This window comes from Helianthus annuus, chromosome 14 (genome assembly GCF_002127325.2).
Source record: "Helianthus annuus cultivar XRQ/B chromosome 14, HanXRQr2.0-SUNRISE, whole genome shotgun sequence".
Taxonomy (NCBI): domain Eukaryota; kingdom Viridiplantae; phylum Streptophyta; class Magnoliopsida; order Asterales; family Asteraceae; genus Helianthus; species Helianthus annuus.
Window position 1 is genome coordinate 172,669,471 of NC_035446.2, and position 18,781 is coordinate 172,688,251.

The 18,781-nt window shown below is 39.2% G+C and overlaps 2 protein-coding genes and 1 pseudogene across 5 annotated transcripts; 2 read left to right on the top strand and 1 right to left on the bottom strand.

Moving 5' to 3' along the window:
- Nucleotides 1-9,588: 9,588 nt before the first annotated feature.
- LOC110906318 lies at nucleotides 9,589-11,957 on the top strand (annotated as a pseudogene).
- Nucleotides 11,958-12,670: 713 nt separating this feature from the next.
- LOC110906319 lies at nucleotides 12,671-13,925 on the top strand. Its single transcript, XM_022151476.2, has 3 exons — nucleotides 12,671-13,224; nucleotides 13,298-13,549; nucleotides 13,622-13,925. Exons 1-3 carry the CDS (start codon nucleotides 12,868-12,870, stop codon nucleotides 13,796-13,798), a joined length of 786 nt encoding a protein of 261 aa, XP_022007168.1. The 5' UTR covers nucleotides 12,671-12,867; the 3' UTR covers nucleotides 13,799-13,925.
- A 114-nt stretch (nucleotides 13,926-14,039) lies between these two features.
- Nucleotides 14,040-17,918, bottom strand: LOC110905162 (syntaxin-61). 4 transcript variants are annotated; one of them, XM_035983603.1, is made up of 10 exons: nucleotides 17,796-17,892; nucleotides 17,628-17,722; nucleotides 17,191-17,270; nucleotides 16,504-16,624; nucleotides 15,908-16,021; nucleotides 15,279-15,397; nucleotides 15,029-15,195; nucleotides 14,584-14,674; nucleotides 14,414-14,479; nucleotides 14,054-14,325 (listed from the first exon to the last, which is right to left on the bottom strand). In XM_035983603.1, exons 5-10 carry the CDS (start codon nucleotides 15,912-15,914, stop codon nucleotides 14,215-14,217), a joined length of 561 nt encoding a protein of 186 aa, XP_035839496.1. In that variant the 5' UTR covers nucleotides 15,915-16,021; nucleotides 16,504-16,624; nucleotides 17,191-17,270; nucleotides 17,628-17,722; nucleotides 17,796-17,892; the 3' UTR covers nucleotides 14,054-14,214. The 4 variants fall into 4 exon arrangements, with proteins under 4 accessions (XP_022006744.1, XP_035839496.1, XP_022006745.1 ...); XM_022151053.2 differs by having other exon boundaries at nucleotides 15,279-15,392; nucleotides 17,796-17,888; XM_022151052.2 differs by lacking the exon at nucleotides 17,628-17,722 and having other exon boundaries at nucleotides 14,040-14,325; nucleotides 15,279-15,392; nucleotides 17,796-17,918.
- Between the last annotated feature and the right edge of the window lie 863 nt (nucleotides 17,919-18,781).

The window sequence follows — 18,781 nt, forward strand, 5'->3', positions numbered from 1 at the left end:
ACCATCCTCGAAGCACACAAGGGCGGATCCTATAAGCTGGGAGATTCAGAAGGCAAAAGGCTTCCAAGGCATTGGAACGGAAAAACCCTGAGAAAGTTCTATGTTTAGAAAAGTTTGGTTTGTATAAAACAAAAACCTTTTGTAAAAGCAGATACTGCTTGAATGAATGAAGTCATTTTATCAAACTTGTCTTTCTATCCTAATATCAGGTTGAGAACCTAGCAAAAAACTCCATGGCAAGGGCCATGTAAGGGGATGAGCTCCCAGGCCATATCGCTCAGTAGGTTCAAGGGTTGAATGGACCTATATAAGGGGTGAGTTCCTAGATCAATACAACTCCATGAGATTTATTAAGAAAAAACAATAATGTCTCATAGACAGGTTTGAACAGCCTACACCAATCGTTCCTTAAGTCTTAGAAACATAATCAACAAATAGACTTACGAAATCAAGCAAACTAAAAAGAAATAAGAAAAAGGATAGATACTACGTCTTGATGTTAATAAGCACTAAGGTAAAGTGTCTGCAGCACGGAACCCTTTAAAGTGTAAAAAACATAAAGACAAAGTAAACTCAACAAAGACAAGGCAAGAAAATAAAAATAACTGACAAAAATAAACAAACTTATCAATTAAACATGCAAACCAAACCAGAAGCTACCAAGGTTTCAAGCCAACAGAAAATAAGCTCGAAAGGTTAAAGGCTTCAACCCATTAACAACTGCACAAAAAGGCTTGAAGGGTTGAAAACCCACAAAACAAACCAAGCAAAATAAGTAAACAAACATAACACAAACAACATAGCAACCATCATACCATAATTAGGAAGGCCATAAAAGACCTTCAGAAGGAAGTCAAAGCAAGTTCTAGTAACTTGCAAATAAAACTAGTGTTCAAAAGGCCATACAGGCCCAACCAACCACAGGAACCTTAAGGGTTCCTAAAAACCTAATATTGTTTAAAACATTACAGACATAAAGTGTTTGCTAAGAAAGCTACGAATAAACATCAGGTAGCAGAAGGCTTGGAACCTTCAACCTTAGACTTCTTGGCTTTCTTAGTCTTCTTCGCCTTAGCACCCTCATCACCACCAACCGCAGAGGTCTCTAAACCAGCATCTTTTGAAGCATCAGGCAAACTTGAGAGGGTATCATCACTATCCCCAGAGTAAGACCTCTTCCTTGACAGGGAACCCAAAACCTCAGCACACACTTTCTCATTCAACCCCTCAGGCTTCAAATCCTGTAAAACAGATAAAGGCTTACCAAAACAGGAAGAAACTTCATGAATGTAGGGGTAGGTTAGCCTCTCCATCTGCTCAACAGAGGCTTTGAAGATATCAGAAGCCTCGGGGCGAAACATAGGTGATTTCTCTAAGGGTTGTCCAGACTCATGAAGCTTGTAACCAGCAGTAAGGCCTTGATGTTTCCCCAGGTTCAAAAGCTTAGTGTAAACATCACCAAGGGCAGAGTTAAACTCCTTGGAATGTAAAAGGTAAGTGACAACCTGCTGGAAACCATGCTCAATCAACCACTGATTGTCCGCAGTAACTTGGCCAACCGAAGCTTTCAACCCTTCTTTTTCTTCACGAAAAGCTTGTTGCTGAACAGCCAAGGCCTCTCGGTCAGCCTTTAGCTTCAGCAAGTTAGCCTCAAAGCTCTTCCTCAGATCACCCATCTCAATATCATGCATCTTTTTCAAATCACTAACCTCCTTCCGCCACGCTGCTTCCTTCTCTGCAAACCCAGCTATTTCCTTCTTCATTGATGCTAGGGAGGATTTCATCTTATCCTTCTTCTTGGAGAAGTCCTCATATTCCTGCATCCTTTGGCGAAAGCGAGTAATCCCTTGAGGAAGCATAGCAGCAAGGTTACAGGTGGTTAAAACCATGCGAGACAACATCAAGTCATCATCCATCTCAGCAATGGTTTTGTGCACAGAAGGAGGAGCAAGATGACTAAGAGCATCCTCACAAACAGCAGCATCCTTGAAGGTGTCATCATTCTTTACTAACCAAGCAGGCACATAAGTACCTTCAGGGTTCAACCCTTCAACGTCCCTGCTTGAAGATTCCTGAACAGGGGTAGAGACAACCTTCTTGCCTTGAACCTTCTTACCATGAACAACCAACTCCTTGTCCTTCTCAACACCCGCTTCAACTTGACCCTCCGAAACCTCAATATCATCACTCAAATCCACCGGCTCAGTAGAAGTGGATTGAGGACCAACTTTCAACAAACGACGAGAAGATCGGCGAGTTGAAGACTTGGGAGCATTAGACTTGGTAAAACCCTTAACGTTGGCAACACTAGCATAACCCGTGCCCTCAAACCTTTGCTCGGAAGTCCTAACCACAACATTCTCACCCGGAATAGACGGGGCATCCTCAAACACAACATCGGACGTGTCGTCACTCTTGATAAAGTCCAAAGCAGACATAACTGGTAAAAACAAACAAAAGAAAATAAGTCATAAGCAAAGTAAAATAAGAAAAGGCATAAGGGGGAAAATGCATACCAATGCCATTTCTCATTAACACCGGATCCCGATCGGCTTTTCCCCAAATATTACTAACCCCTAAAAGCACTAACAAATGTTCGGGAAAGGGACGAACCCTCGAAGGGCACCCCCGAATGGCTGAAAGAAAAGCATCGTTCAACTCAGATTCAGAAGGCTCCGGATCATTAAGAACAGCATCCGGATGCCTCCACACCATTTTGAAAGGAACGATAGATTCAGAAACCCAGAAAAAGCGATCCTTCCAGGACCCAAGCGTTGTAACCATGGATGAAATAAGACAAGTATCAACCTTTGATGTCTCAAAGGTGAACCAGTCACCATTTTTGGCTAAACGAAAAAACCTCCGAAAGAGCAACAAAGAGGGATCATACCCAAGAGCACGACACAACACTTCAAAATGCAAAACCCTAGCCATCCCCTTCGGATGAACTTGCCCAAAAGAAACGCGATAATACTCAAGCAAGTTCAAAACGAAAAACGAAAAAGGGTAACGAAGATTAGACCACTGAAAATGACGACAATACAAGGCAATCGAACCAGAGTTTGGTTTGTCAACAGGAACATCGCAAGCAGGGCAGTTAGGTTAAATTTTTTATCAATACCATATTCCAAACAAAACAAGTCTACTTCCTCTTGTGTCATTCGAGAGAATGACTTTGCTAAATCTTTAAGGGCACCCATTTTTGAAGAAAGTAAAAACGAAAATGGAAGAGAAAACTAACCTGAAGGAAGAAACTTGGAATGATTGTGAGTAAAATGAAAAAGTTTTACAAGTATAAAATAAATATGATTTTAAAACAGGGGTAATAAAGGTAAATAAATGGCTCCTGCAAAACCGCCGTCTGACACACATCAATCAAATCAACTGTCAATCGTTTAAAATTCAAAATTCAAAAAGTAACTGCCTCAAGCCTTTCAAGCCTCCAAGCAACGAACCCTTGAAACCTTTAAAAGATATGCATAAAAGTCAGAAGTCTTTGAGCATACTACCCCAAAAACCTCTGACTTGGGGGGCTGACGACGGGGGTAGCCCAAGGTTAAATAAAACGACTAATATGCAAGAGCTTAAAAGGTTGAAAGGTTCATCGGATGAAAAGCTGCAAAGTGAGAAAAGCGAGGAACAGTAATCAGTCACATCTGAGAACTCGCCTCACCAACTCACGCCCACAAACTCAGAGCAGGTCTGCACAAGTACACTCTATTAACCAGGGGTCCAAAGCCTTCAACCCCAAAAGGGGAAACCCTCCATTGCAAACAGGTTTCGCTAGTCTTGTATATGCCATTTCAGGAGATGTCTTCCCCTATAAGAAGACAACTCATTTTCACTCCTGGGACATTCCGAAACACAGAGATTCCTTAATCTCTGGTCATTCAAAGAGTACTTGATCACTTCCAAGTTACTCTTCATCACATTCACCACACACTCATTCTATTTGCTTTCTTTTCTGGATTCGAGCTTGCCTCAGAGAAGGAACTTCAAAGCAAATAACAATTACATACTAGTGAACCTCCTTCCACGTTTTGCAAATGTGGAGGGACCCCGCGACCTGCGTTAGGCAAAACTGAACCCTTCAGCCCTTTTGCCTAACCAACTTAGCTACCATCCTTGGTCCCGTGTTTGTTGCATCAACAATACTCAAGTTTCATAAAATTCTTGATGAATGGTGTTTATACAAATACACACTGGCAACGAAATTCCGGTTCTGCAAGGAGAAAACAAACAAACAAACATGGTTTCATATTTCTAAAAGGTCCTTGATAGCCTTTTGAATCTTGTGTGATTAACATTCAAATTAAAGTATTTTGTTGCGTAGGAATCATTAATTGAATATAACAGAAAGATAGTAACTATCAGACCATGTGTAGTGGTAACAATTTATAATGCCCTCACCATGGGGCATTATCTGACATGTGGCATCCTAGTGACACTTGGGCATTATAGCAAAAGTGGTGTAGTGGGCATAATGCCCTATAATGCCCCTACCAATCATTAAAAAAAAAAAAAAAACATAGTATTTTCTCATTGGCTAGTCAAACCCATTCAAACCTTCCACAATTGATATTAAGCGTTTTCATTAAAACGCCAAAGCATTTTTTTTCCTCTATAATGCCCTATAATGCCCTATGTAATGGTGAAGGGGGCGTTTTTTTGCCCTATAATGCCCCATAATGCCCCACTACAATGGTCTCATAGTGCAATAGTAATAATTTAACACATGACTTATTTCTCATTTACTACCATGGTGCAAAAGTCGCTAGGAGGTCGACCGGGGAGTTGAGAGTACTCGAGGAGTACTCGGACATGTTATATTATAAAGAAATTAGTTTTCGGATATTAAATATGTGTCAAAGAATATAAATTTACTAATATTTATAACAAAATATGTGAAAATGATATTCTGATAGACAAAGAAATTATGTTTTTTAAAGTCAAACTTGGCCCGAGTTGACCTACTAGATCCGATTCTGACCAAGATTGACCATGTTTGATCGTTTCCGAGTAATTAGGCGGAGTTGAAGAAAGTCGTCTCGGCAGGCTACCTTGTAGCACTTACTCGGGGAGTACTCGGCATTGGACACCTTGTTTTACAACCATGTTTACTACTAATCTCATTTGCCATTGATGCATAGTTGCTACTGATGATCGGTTGCGGCTGATGATTAGTTCCCACATATGGTCAGCTCCACCTCCTGACCATCATTTTCCATCCAACTATTCACCAATCATTCAAATCCGAAAAAATAATACACATGTGATCAATAAGACTTGCGTAGTTTACGTTTTGTTCATTTATTATTTGTTGATCAGTTCTGTTTAAACATAATGGGAAACATGAATAACATACCTGATGCAGCAGACAGGCTAGAAGAGAATCAAGATGGAGACGCAGCAATAGAGTTTGACATGATTGTCAGCTTGATATGGTTACTCCTTAGGGTGCAAAGGTATGATGGTGATGAAGAACCGAAAAAAGGTTATTCGGTTATGGAGAGAGGCGATGATGATGTTGTTGAGTAATCAAGATGTCTCTAACCTTGTAACCTCTATAATGATCTCCATATATATACACCCAAGAGGAAACCTAATTAGTTATAGTGTGAGCACGAGATTGCCAGAAGAAGGATCGAATCATTGCTCAATCAAAGAAAGTTCAACCTGAGTTAAAAAAGAAGGCGATGTCAGAAGCTCAAAAGGTTCATGCTTTAACTTCATAGGTTCGGGGACTACGTATTGACACTGAATTTGTGTCACATGTCCAGGAGAGGTACCAAGCACTTATAAGTTACATGGTAGATACTCAGGCAAGATATCAACAAGCCCGCCAGGACTACAATAACCTACTAGAGTGAAACACTCGTCTGCAACATGACCTGGATTTGAAAAACTCACGCTTCGGCGAGGCCGATAGTGCCGCTAATCAAGCGCTAGCCGAGGTGGAGGAACTGACTAGTCAAGAAACTACGCTACGAAATGATAGGAATTGGTTAGCATCTCGCGGTCTTGTTGCGGCGTTTGAATTCTTCAGGAGGTCACCTCACTATAGTGTCCTTCTGAATGGCTTCTCAGTGGTGGCATATGATACTGGACGATGTGATGGTATGCATGAAGCTTGCCTGGATTGTGATTGACAAGACCGCTTACCTGAAGATTTTCACGCGGCCAGTGCTGCCGCCTCCGCCTGAAGAACTGAAGCCCTCGCCTCTGTGACCAATGACGTTTTACCCAAATTCCAACAAGTGGCTCATGAGGCAGCGAATGAAAACTTGGACGCACTCAGCCATATTCTCGAACCCCTGCCCGCCGATAGTCTGGACGCCTAGTTTTCTCTTAGCATGTGTCGCCTTTCTATGGTGTGTATTTTGCAAACTCCGAGTCATTACGGCTACGGGGCATGATACCCACGATTATATACAACTGAAAAAGCAGATCAAGTATTATGTTAAATCGGGGAAGTTGGCTCACTTGGTCAAAGATATCAAATAGGGCCCTCCGCCCGTTAAGGATAAAGACAATAAAGCAGGAAGAGACGGCGTGGCATGAACATGGTTTATGTTGACAGTGGAAGAGGAATGAAACGTCGTACCGAGATATTAGAGTCTTCGTTGCTCGTTGACATGCGGATTGGACCACGACAACAAGACACTAATCTCACCACGGATCCTCTCATTATCACAGTTGTAGTTGGCGATTATAATATGAGAAGGATCTTGTTAGATACAGGAAGCTCGAAAGATATCATTTATGAACATTGCTACAATCACATGTAGGAGGAAGACTAAAGTTTGCTGAAGTCGATTCATGCTCCCATCTAGGGGTTCATCGTGGAAAGGGTGGACCCAATTGGCCAAATAACTTTCCCAGTAACTTTTGGAAAAGCGCCTTATGAAAGGACTATCGTGGTCCCCTTCCTAGTGGTCCGTGCAGATTCCCATCACAATGTTATTATTAGACGTTACACTTTGAGGAAATTAGACGCAGTGGTCTCGACAGCCTAGGGCTTCATGAAGTTCCCAATCCCAAGAGGGGTGGCGACGGAGCAAAAGGATAGAGTGGGTGAAGTATTGGATACAAAGAGATGCAGATAGGGTCCGACGGTAGTCATAGGACTAAAAAGATGGATCTTGAGTATCGAATATCCTGATCAGATGGTCACCATTGGTGATACCCTTTCACCGGAGACTAAAGACAACCTTAAAACATTGCTTAGCAGTAACATAGACATTTTTGCATTCGAGCACAGTGATATGACCGGGATTCCCCGGGACAGGGAGGAACATCGCTTGTCTACACTCTCAGGGGCCAAACCCATAGCCTAGAAGAAACGAAGCATGGCGTCAGACAGGAAATGGCCTGAACTACGATATGTAAAAGAGAACACCGTTAGGGCTCGTTACAGGTAGGGCTGCAAACAAACAAACGTTTGGCGAACAGTACGTGAACCGTTCGGCGAGAAGTTCGTTTGTGTTCGTTTCTTTATTAAACAAACGAACACGAACAAGAACTTCCGTTCGTTTAGTTAAATGAACAAACATGAACAGAGGTCGTGTTCGTTCGTTTATGTTCGTGAACGTGCCCGTTTGTGTTCGATAGTTTATTAGTGTTTTTAGTTTTTATATCTATTTAAATACTTCAAAATTCCGACAAATTAAATATCTAATAAGTGTCAGTGTATTATATATTCTGTTCATGAAACGATTGTTTGTGTTCGTTTGTTTCCATTTGTGTTGATGAACATTAGTTTGTGCTCATTTGTGTTCGTCAACGTTCGTTTTTGTTCGACCTAAAATTAACAAACAAACACAAACGAAGACGAACTAGTTCATTTCCTTAACAAACGAACACAAACATAAAATCGCGTTCGATAAGTGTTCGTGAACGGTTTGTGAACACATATATTTCTTAACAAACGAACACGAACAAGGTCTCGTTCGTGTTCGTTCGGTTCGTTTGCAGCCCTAGTTACAGGAATGGGTTATTCTTGTAACCACTCTCCAACGTGAGAATAAGTATAGGTTGACGGAAAGTATGTGAGGGAGAGAAAGGGAGTATTTTGTGAATGAATCCTTACCTTGAGTTTGTCTTCTATTTATAGTTTTTGGTGGTTTAGGGTTTCCCCTTTTCTCATAAAGTTAGTTATATAGGGATATTCCTTTTTTAAGAGATTTGACAGATACTTTACCTGAATAGAAATATTTCCAACATATTATTATATCTATGTTGTATTTGTTATATATTTGACCGACTCGAAATGACCAAACCGGGTCATTCATCTACACTGGCATGATCTATGTTTTGGTTGTTTCACTCCGTTTCCGAATTCTTTTCGGTAAAATCTAGACTTTGATTTTTTTTTTTTATTTCAGACTTAAAATATTGCTAACCAAGTTAATATTAAAATCCCACATACCTAGAAACTTAGTTACATTGTAAAATATACCAAGATATCAAACGAATAGATTTGCTACTATGGTTTTATTAAAACATATATGTTGGTATGATTTAAGCACGTAATTGGAGTGGTTAGTGTAGTGCCACGAAAGACGCAAGTTACAAGTAGTTAAACCGACGTGTCATTTCTTGACCACTCAAAAATCGCCATGACAACCCAACCCTGTTGCCACGTCAAGTGTTGCTTGTGGCCACCATCATTCATTTCCTCCTGTTGCTTGCTGCTTCAGTCAATTAGTATCTGGAAAATTCTACACGGCGCGATCATCCAATTTCGATCGATCTCTGTCTGTGAGGTGAGGTAGGTTTTCAAATCTTATGTTTGCTTGTAATAATATTATCGACTCATGAATTATTATTATATATGCAAGCAAGTTGGATTGGATTCACTCAACGAGGAGATGATTTTGTTTATGTTGAAAGAAATCTTCTATATATAATGTCCTTCGATGTTCCAGAATATCACTTCCATCCACGTACTTTGATCTTTGTTTTGTTTATTTTATATAGTTGTGTTTGGCCTTGAATCTGTATGTTTTGTTTTGTTTAATAAGATACCTCTTTCTTTGTTCACCACTTTCTCTTCACTGGCTCTAGAACCATCAACTAGATTCACTGTATTTGGTACAATTTCCCCATTGTGTCTAGGTTCAATTAAAGATATGAATCTTGTATCACAACTTCTTTTTTATCAGACAAGTGTGCAAACTCGTCAAGGATACGAATAAGGGTGCCAAAACTCAAGAAATCATCTCCGTCCGGAGGAGTTAAATTCTTTGCCAATTGATCATGCACATACCTTATTAAATTTACTTGGCATACAAAAGGTGGGATTCAAACTCATTTTGAGGAGGTCCCAACCACTTGGACAATCCCAATTTCTTTAAACCCTTTTCGCTTGTGTTCATTTCTCAAGTGATCAGCAGCACCCAAACTGATTTTGTATATCTGTATTCCAACTGTAACTAGACAAGTATAAATTTGTCACCAAGGGATTTGTCCAGTATGATATGGAGTTTGATTTATTTCATTTTCTGTTTAATATGAAGTCTCCTATTGGTTTTTTGCAGGAATAAAAGCTCTTCCATTGCTCAAGTTTCTGGTTAGATACTTCTTGGCATGGGAGTTGTGTCCGTATCTAGCACTGCTGCAAGGACCCCATTTGGATTAAGTGCAAGATTTTCAACTCATACGTCTCCAACTAAGAGAATAACAATATTCGCATTCAAAACCAACAACACAGCCTTGGTTAAATCTACAAACTTATCTGTTGTTGACTCATCAAAAGAAAACCCAAAGAGACTTAGACGGAGTAAACAACCTTCAGAAAGAGTTCATGCTTTATCAACTGCCTAAGCTCCTTATTGCTCATTAGATTTGGATTACCATGAAGCTGTAGCTGAACTGGATAACTTATACAAGCTCAGTCCCGCTACTACTGAGAACCATGATCATCGACTTAAAAGGGGGAGGAAAAGGATTTCTGATGAAGTCAAAAAGTTGATATTGTGAGGGGTCAACGTAAAAAGTTCCGCAGGTTGACCCTTGAAAACAGGATTCATCTGAAAAATAAGAAAGATGTCGCAGTTATTACTTCAAATCAGAAGAGAAAGCCTGTGAAGGAGAACGAAGATGAAAAGATTAACAGGCTGGTTAGCGACTACTCGACTTCTACAGATTTAGGTAGCTTAGATTGGAAAAAAATGAAGATCCCGCCAGTTCTTCCTTCTTCAGAACATACCCGGCTATTCAAGTTGTTACAAACTATGAAGGTGAAAATTTCATGTGTTCCCCAAATTTGTTTCTTTTATATTCAAGTTCTTAATAGTTTTGTTTTTATATTACAAGCTACCCTTAAAGTAAAAGAGGATTTGTGGGAAGTTTTAGAAAGAGAACCAACAGATGGTGAGTTGGCAGAGGCAACAAACATGAGCACATCACAATTAAGGAAACTAATTGCACATGGCCAAGCAGCCAGAAACAAATTGATTAAGGTGTGACAAGTTAGGTGTTTATCTCTTCAATTTGCCGTTTATGAAAAACCAAAAAGTCAATTTTTTTCTTTTTCCGACTTTCAGATTGCTTCACACGTATAATATGGCTTTGCTGATCAGAATAGATAATAACCAGTAGTTTTTTTCCTAAAAGAATATTGCAGCAGTAGTCGTAGGCATTATGAGTCTAACCAAGAAATTGTTATGATGATATGTATATGCAGCATAATCTTCGACTGGTGCTATTTGTCATGAACAAATACTTTCAGGAGTTTGCAAATGGGCGAAACTTCCAAGACTTATGCCAGGCTGGAGTAAAGGGTCTGATCACAGCCATTGATCGCTTTGAACCTGGAAGAAAGCTACAACTCTCAACATACGCTTTATTCTGGATTCGACACGCCATCATACGGTCCATGACCCTCTCAAGTTTCTTTAAAGTCCCATTTGGCCTTGAATCTGTATGTTTTCTTCCTACACCTGTAGTTCACAGCTTATGGCATTAAACTAATGATGCCAAAACAAAACCATTGACACATGAATGCAGGTTAGAATAGAAATACAAAAGGCGAAAAAGAAGCTATGGTTTGAGAATATGAGACCTCCAACTGAAGAAGAGATAGCAAAGAAAGCTGGAATTTCCCTTGAGAGATACCGTGAAGTGACAAAGGCGTCAAGACCCATTCTTTCTCTGAACAGAAAAAATCCAGTGACACAGGAAGAATTTATCAACACAATTGCAGATAATGATGATGATGGCAATGAGAGACGGCAGCCTGCTCTTCTGAGGCTTGCACTCGATGATGTGGTATTTATTGAACAAATTCAGCTGTTACACAATGAAGTATCAAATGAATGAATTGAAACTACTGTGCATGCAGCTTGATTCATTGAAACCAAAGGAGAGCTTGGTGATGAGACAAAGATATGGACTCACGCATTAGCTGTCCGCTCTCAGGTTGGGCAGTAAGGGTCGGAGAAGGGCAATCACTCATTCTTAAAACCAGCGTTCTTAAGGCCAAAGAGTCGGCGGAAAAGGGGGGAAAGCTCTCCGTTCCTGGTTCTCCTATAGTTGGATCCTCCGGAACCACAAGAATCCTTAGTTAGAATTAGAATGCGATTCCAACTCGGCGCCTTTTGAGTGAGATTTTGAGAAGAGTTGCTCTTTGGAGAGCACAGTACGATGAAAGTTGTAAGCTGTGTTCGGGGGGAGTTATTGTCTATCGTTGGCCTCTATGGTAGAATCAGTCGGGGGACCTGAGAGGCGGTGGTTTACCCTGCGGCGGATGTCAGCGGTTCGAGTCCGCTTATCTCCAACTCGTGAACTTAGCCGATACAAAGCTATATGATAGCGGTAAAGGGAATAGAACACTGGGAGAGATTGCAGGGAATTTGAATATATCAAGAGAAATGGTTAGGAAGCATGAAGTGAAGGCTCTCATGAAGCTCAAACATCCAACTCGAGTTGAGTATCTCCGCCACTATCTCTTGTGAACCAATCAATCAATCAGCTACATTTATCATGGATATATAAAAATTGTGTGTATAGGCGCTACCTATATCATAGCTAGTCATGAGCTAAATCGAAACATAATCAACGGCCTACAATATTATTGTAGTTCCAGGTTACACAACATTTGTGTCGTGAATATGTTTCTTGTTGTTTATGGTTGGTAGATCTACGATTATGCTTTCGACTACCTATAAAACTGATATTGAAATATATATTACATGGGGTGTCTAATTCTTATTCTTAACTGAATACATTTATCAAGAACTATCATTTAATAACTAAAATGAAATAAAAGTTTAGTAGAGATAGTTAGGGGATAAGGAGTGGGGGCGGCAAAGATAGTTCACCGAATCGGCAATGGGTGGCAAACCAATGCTAACCCATTTGCCGCATGCAATGTTGACGAAATGGAGGTGAAATCGGTAAGGCTTTACCGATGCGGGAAAGGAGAAAGGAAAGAGAGAGGGGGGTTTGGGGTGGGGTCCATTCCAATCTCAACCAATCACATTTTTTTCCTTTTTTTTATTTAAAAAGTTTACCACTTCACCAAATGTTTAAACCATTACCAACACTTTTTAGCAAAGTTTAAACATTTTTGACTGATTGACATGGCGCGCTCTAATTAGTCGGTTTTTTGGTTTACCACTCCAAAATGTTTAACCACTCCTTACACCCTTAGAAAGTTAATAGTACTGTTACTGTTCTCCCGTAAAAAAATGTGCAAGAGCCACGTGTCAGAAGGCTGGGTTGTTGGGAAATGTTCATGCAGGACGCCACGTAACCCTCCACTCTTGACTGTTTCACCATCTCGATCAGTGTCTGCGTGCTTCAGATGGATGATCTGTTCTGTTCTGGTGGTAAAAAACAACAATAATAATAATTCCAATTCCAATGGTGAAGCTGGCGACGGCGCGAGAGAGCAGGGTGTACGGATCACGGCGGAGTAGGGAGAGGTGGGAGTATACCAACGCAGGAGTTTACGTCTTCTCCACGATTGTTTTCTTGTGTGGGTTTGTGGCGCAGTTGTCCAGGGAGGCCAAATCTGGACTGGTGGTGCTGTTGATAGGGTTAGGGTTGATAGTAGTGGTGAACATACATGATCTGGTGGCACATCTAGCCGCCATTAATTACCGCTTCCGTCTCATGGAGCTGGATTCTCAGCTTCTGTTTGTAGAGGTTGCCGTCCCCGCTCTTCAGGCATTGGGCGCACTCTTATTTTTCATGGCCCTTCTTCTTCTCGTCCTTCAGGTAGGTTGTTGGTTAATCAATCCTGTTATATTATATTGTTTATTTATCATCACCAATTAATTCTTATTATTAGGTAGACAGAGGGTTTGGTTATGATAAGATCGAGGCTCATGTTCTAAACTTGCTTATTGCCGGCACTTCATTATGGGTGGTGGGCTCCATCCACAATTCATGTCAAATCTACGAGCGGGCAGACGCCAGTCTTCAGATCTTGCAACATGCTGTCCAGATCCCCTTCTTAATGGCCAGTTTCTTGTTTTTGGCCGGAGCCATTGTTAATTTCCTAGAGCAACTCGGCCACACTCATCACGGTTTAAATTTGTTGGTACGTACGTACGTACCTCTTATAATAAATGTATGTTTTAATTTTTGATATGCCATGTTATGTTATGTGCAGAGCTATAGATGGGTGTGGACAGGCATCATCGGCAGTTTGTTGTTAATCATTGGGGGGTTAGCAAATGTTGTTAAAGTGGTGAAGATGTTACAAATGGAAGGTGAAATAAAGTTGGAAATATTCCGAGGTGGAGCACAAGACCAGCTCCTCCAGCAACAAGATGATGATTTCTTCTAGTCTAGAACAAGATGACAAAGGAGAAGACCTATCTCATCTATAATTAGCAAACCATTCTTTGCCTTGTCCATCAACATTATCTCATCATATAACTCTCACTTTAAAAAAAATAAAATACACACCTCTCATTCTTTCAAAATACCAAACAAAACATCCCTCACTCTTTACTAGTATAAGACATGAAAGTTGCACAAACTAACATATATGTGTGTGCTAGAATGTTGTCATATTTAAGGGAAAATAGCAAACCATGAGTATTTTTATTTTTTAGGACAATGATTTAAGACATGAGCAACCAATGTGTAATTGTACACCTCAAAAACCAATTCCAAAGAAAACGATACAACATGCATGCATGCATTCGGAGTTTACAATATTGGGACAAAAAGTATAATGTGACAAGATATCCAATTAGCTTAGGTGAAGAAAACCAAAACAAATAAAATGATAAACAGGGCGAGCAAAAACAAGATCATCATAAACTGACCCTTGGCACTCGCCTTCTTCATAACTACAGCCACTTTTTTCTGTACACATTCAAATATCGGAATCCAACTGTTAAAAAAATGCGGCAATCTTAATGAAACCAATGTTTCTGAATAACAGAAAACTCGCCTGAACAAAATCGAGGCGATTGGTTGTGCTATCCATCTCTGAACCTAATTCTTCTATAATTTTATCCTGCAATGTTACCATTTTTTTTTTTTAATTTTGACGGGTTGTGTAAATGAGTAATTCATTATGTAAATGCTTACAAAGATACAGATGTAAACCATCTCTATTACCTGTGCAATGAGTTCATCATGTATGGTAAGCCCCACAGATCCGATCCTTTCCACACTTGCACTTAGCTCATCAAGCTCTTCGTCTTGTTGCCTGAAGGTTGACAATTACAAAACAAGGGTAAAGTTACTGTACAAATAAACTTAACGTACTAAACATACGAATTGCATGAAAAGGAGAAACGGAGGCGGTGGCAAATTTGTAATTATCAGTAACTATAAAATTACTCTTGTAGAGTAATTTTGATCTTTTGTAGAGTAATTTTGTAAAATGTTCATGTAGAGTAATTTTGGTCTTGTAGGGTAATTATCAAAATTACACTAACCCCCCCCCCCCCCCCTCTCCTCTACTGCCTTTCATATGAGTTGAATCGGCCCCCCCACTACTGCCTTTCATATGTGTTTGTTCAAAAGGATCTATACAAAGAACAGGGAAACAGAATGTTACTTGATGAGAAGCATCTGCCTATCTGATTCAGAAGATATGAAATCATCATTATCTATAGCAACATATGGTGCGCTCCTATCCTGCTGATGACTCTTTGGCATTCGCATTAGTTCTTGACGCATCCCACCAAAGTTTGAAGTGCTCACTGTCCTCTTAATATTAGCCACCTAATTATATGGTATTATATCAATTGCATAATAAAACGCATGCATTTATCAAAGAAAGAAAGCATAGAAAAAAAGTGTCTTACTTGAACCCGAGCAGTGCTGGTCCACTTTCTTCGCTTTTCAAGCTCAAGTTCATTAATGCCGTATAAAGAAGGGTCTCTAGCTGCTACAGATATAGCCTTTTCCAGCTCATCCACCTTCCCTATCACAAAACCGATTTTCAGAACCGACCAAAAAAAATATCCACCCGGCATGATTTTATAGATAAAAATACAAATATACATACTTTCAAGAGTATATTTTTCTACCAAGATGCTCAGTTCAATATTCAAAAACAATAATCAAAATCAAATCAAGCGTGCCAACTATCCACCACTATTCTCCTATATACATAGCTAACTGTTTATAGTTTTTGCTATTTATTTTGTGGGAAGATTACCATATAGATTTTCAAAAATGTAAATACTAAAGTTTCACTGTCAACTAATTAACCTAAAGGTCAAATGGCACCCGCATAACAACTTTTTACAGAATTGGTCAGTTGATTTCCCAACAGCTAGTGTGCAAAAGAGATGAAAAGGGAACATTATAACTTGATGAAGAAACGAAAAAACAACAGAGCTTTCATGCAATCGAGATACTGAGATAGAAACCTCGATTGATTTTCAGAAAACAACAAACATGATTTGTTAATAGCATTTCAGATACATACCTGCCATTCAATACTCTCACAGTTGGAAAGAAGTTCTTTTGTGAGTCGGGACTGCTCCCCACTGGCTACAGGGATGTGTTCCCATTGATGAAAGGTAGCCTGCAGCTTATCAATCTAACAAAAGGTAGATAATCAGATCGCCAATAAACTTGATAGTAGTCCATCCCACAAAGACGAAAGTCAACAGATTCTAGGACTAGAATAAAATATTGAGACTATAGAATGAATGGGGCTAATAACAATTTAACATAAAATAAATAATTATTAGCAGTGCTAGAAAGAATTAAGGAACCCCTCTTTCTTTAATCCTAAAATTGCATGCAAGTTCAGTTCCAACCTATATTAATATGCTCACCAAACTGCATAAAGAGAAAACAAACATGTAGCAGGAGGAACAATTTGATTATATACATATACACTACTACTAATTTAGCATAACTTCCTCCAGCTATAAATGGCAAAGAGTCATGTGTGAGAAAAAGACAGATTGGTGTTGGCATGCAAATCACAAAAGAGGGATCCATTATCAGGAGTTGTCACACAAAAATGTGAAAGAATACATTCAGATCATCCTTACAATGTAAAAGGTAACTTACAGAATCTTGAATCTCGTCCTTTACAATGTAAAATGGATCTTGGGCTGAAGACATCTTTAAAGCAACTACAGTGATATCATCAATTTTGTTGTTCGGTTGTAGATATGATCATACCATAGATCTGAAACACAGTTTCAAATTTTAATACAGCTCAAACTTATAATAGAAATACATGATTTACAAATCGGCAATTTCAAAATGATTAAATCCTTCCACGGGCACTAGCTTTACCGAAATTAAGTATATACAAATTGCATATCATATTGAATGTCCCAGAAGCACATCAAATTAATCATTTTCTTCATTACTTTAATACTGGACCATTGATTATCATTTGAAACCGTTGTGTTTCGTATATTCACTCAGAGACTAGTGCACATTTTAGAGCTAATGAATAGTGAATACAATCTGGCTTGCTGTTAAACTTATGTACCTCTTCATTACATCAAGCTTAAACCAGATAGGCGGGTACATACATAATTCTAAAGGCTAACATAGACACTTCGTTATGTGTAGCCATCAACATAGTATATCAATGTGTACCCTGGGGACTTTCTATGTGTGAGTTGTGTTTCACTGATAGGAATGTAATCAAAACACAGAACATTTTACCATATGATTGGTTGGTGACACAATGAAAAGAGCATTTCAACGCGCTGACAAGTAAAGTAATGAAGTCCACAATACCTGGCAATCATATGAGTTGCTGGCATATGCCTTTGCTGCTTATGTCCCCAATTAATAGCCGTGCAGACTGATCAATGTGACTGTAACAGTTTCAAGTGCATACAAACAATTAGACAGCCCATCTATGATGAAACTCAACAATAGCTGTATATGATGTTGGTTGTATGCGTATATTTAAATCTCTGATGCACTTCATACACGGGGTGAGAGAGATAAATGACATGAATTTGAAGATATCATAACAAAGTAGTCACCATTTCTCATCTAATTCTTAATGTCTCCGGACAGTTTTAAATAAATTTCAGGATCTACATCATTTACAAAATTGAATAGCAACATGTTTTTGTTTAGTAGAGTGTTTTGAAAGTACTGGAGGGAGAATTTGCATCCATGTCTATGACAGTCGGATCTAACTGACAACTTGTATATGATCTTACAGGTTGAAGCAAGCAACATGATGTTTCTAGAACTTGTTGTATATGCGATCTAAAAGAGGATTGATGAAAGACTGGTTTCTTTAGCAATTGATAAACTGGAGATTGAAACAATTACAAAAACCTAATTATTAAACAGCAAAGAAAAGAATGAAGAATTGGGATCTATACCGATCTATTTTGATTTATGAAGCCTGACTTCTCCTCCGATCTACTTCTTTCTGACCAGTTTACCGACGAACAATACCCAATCGATCACTGGACCCTCCCTCATCCTCACGCTTTTTATGATGACATTACAAACAGGCCCTAAGATTTTGGGCCTTAGATCCAGTAACAACGTATGTGGACCTAGCTGGAGTATTTTTAATAACTTTGTTTGTAGTAATCACTAGCCCCTATGTGAGTTGCGTTTATGACTTTGTTACGCTTGTAAAGATGATGACATTAACGTGGAGTGTGCGTACGTAGCATTACATATTTTTTACTTTGTTACACACGTTATGTTCATGACATTAATGTCATTAGACAAATTAAAAAAGATTATGTCTCGGACGTTGCAGTGTAAAGTCGTAAAAGTAATTTATACATTGACGTAGTTAGGCGTTGATAAGAAAGTATAATAATTTGTTGCACGTTGCGGTGTAAAGTCGTATAACTAATTTAAACAAAAAGAGGTGTCAAGTTATTAAAGTAGAAAATGTTGGAGTGTCCAAGTTGTCAATTACCAAAAGTTAAAAGTGAATGTATAAATTACTTAAATACAAGGGTTAACAGTGTCTCATGTCAAAAGTTAAAGGGTGTAAAGTAAAACAACTTGAAAGTGTAGGGTGTTTTTGGTCGGTGGCATAAGCCACGACCTTTGCTTTTAAGGTATTATAAATAAGGGATTCCCTTGAGCTCGAGGTGCACATAAAACTCGGACCCGGAACCAACCCAGAGTACCTGACCCGAAATTGGTTCCCACCTAAACCAGAAACCAGTTCCATCTCTACCCCATCAAAACCTGGACCCCAGCTGGCCGAAACCCGAAAAAACTGTCAAGCTAGTCAAAAGCCGGTAAAAACTATACAAAAGGAATAACGATTCTTATAATATCGATACTTATACCGATGTTCTATGACAAATTGAACCGATTTTGACACAAGAACATCAGG

What these genes read in the sequence shown, in the direction of transcription:
- LOC110906319 (XM_022151476.2), top strand. Translation starts at nt 12,868, where the DNA reads ATGGTGAAGCTGGCGACGGCGCGAGAGAGCAGGGTGTACGGATCACGG. An exon ending in TTCTTCTTCTCGTCCTTCAG is followed by an intron (nt 13,225 to 13,297) that starts GTAGGTTGTTGG and finishes TCTTATTATTAG; the next exon opens with GTAGACAGAGGGTTTGGTTA. An exon ending in ATCACGGTTTAAATTTGTTG is followed by an intron (nt 13,550 to 13,621) that starts GTACGTACGTAC and finishes TGTTATGTGCAG; the next exon opens with AGCTATAGATGGGTGTGGAC.
- LOC110905162 (XM_022151052.2), bottom strand. Translation starts at nt 16,557, where the DNA reads ATGTCTTCAGCCCAAGATCCATTTTACATTGTAAAGGACGAGATTCAA. An exon ending in ATGATGAACTCATTGCACAG is followed by an intron (nt 14,480 to 14,583) that starts GTAATAGAGATG and finishes GTAACATTGCAG; the next exon opens with GATAAAATTATAGAAGAATT. An exon ending in ATCGCCTCGATTTTGTTCAG is followed by an intron (nt 14,326 to 14,413) that starts GCGAGTTTTCTG and finishes GAATGTGTACAG; the next exon opens with AAAAAAGTGGCTGTAGTTAT.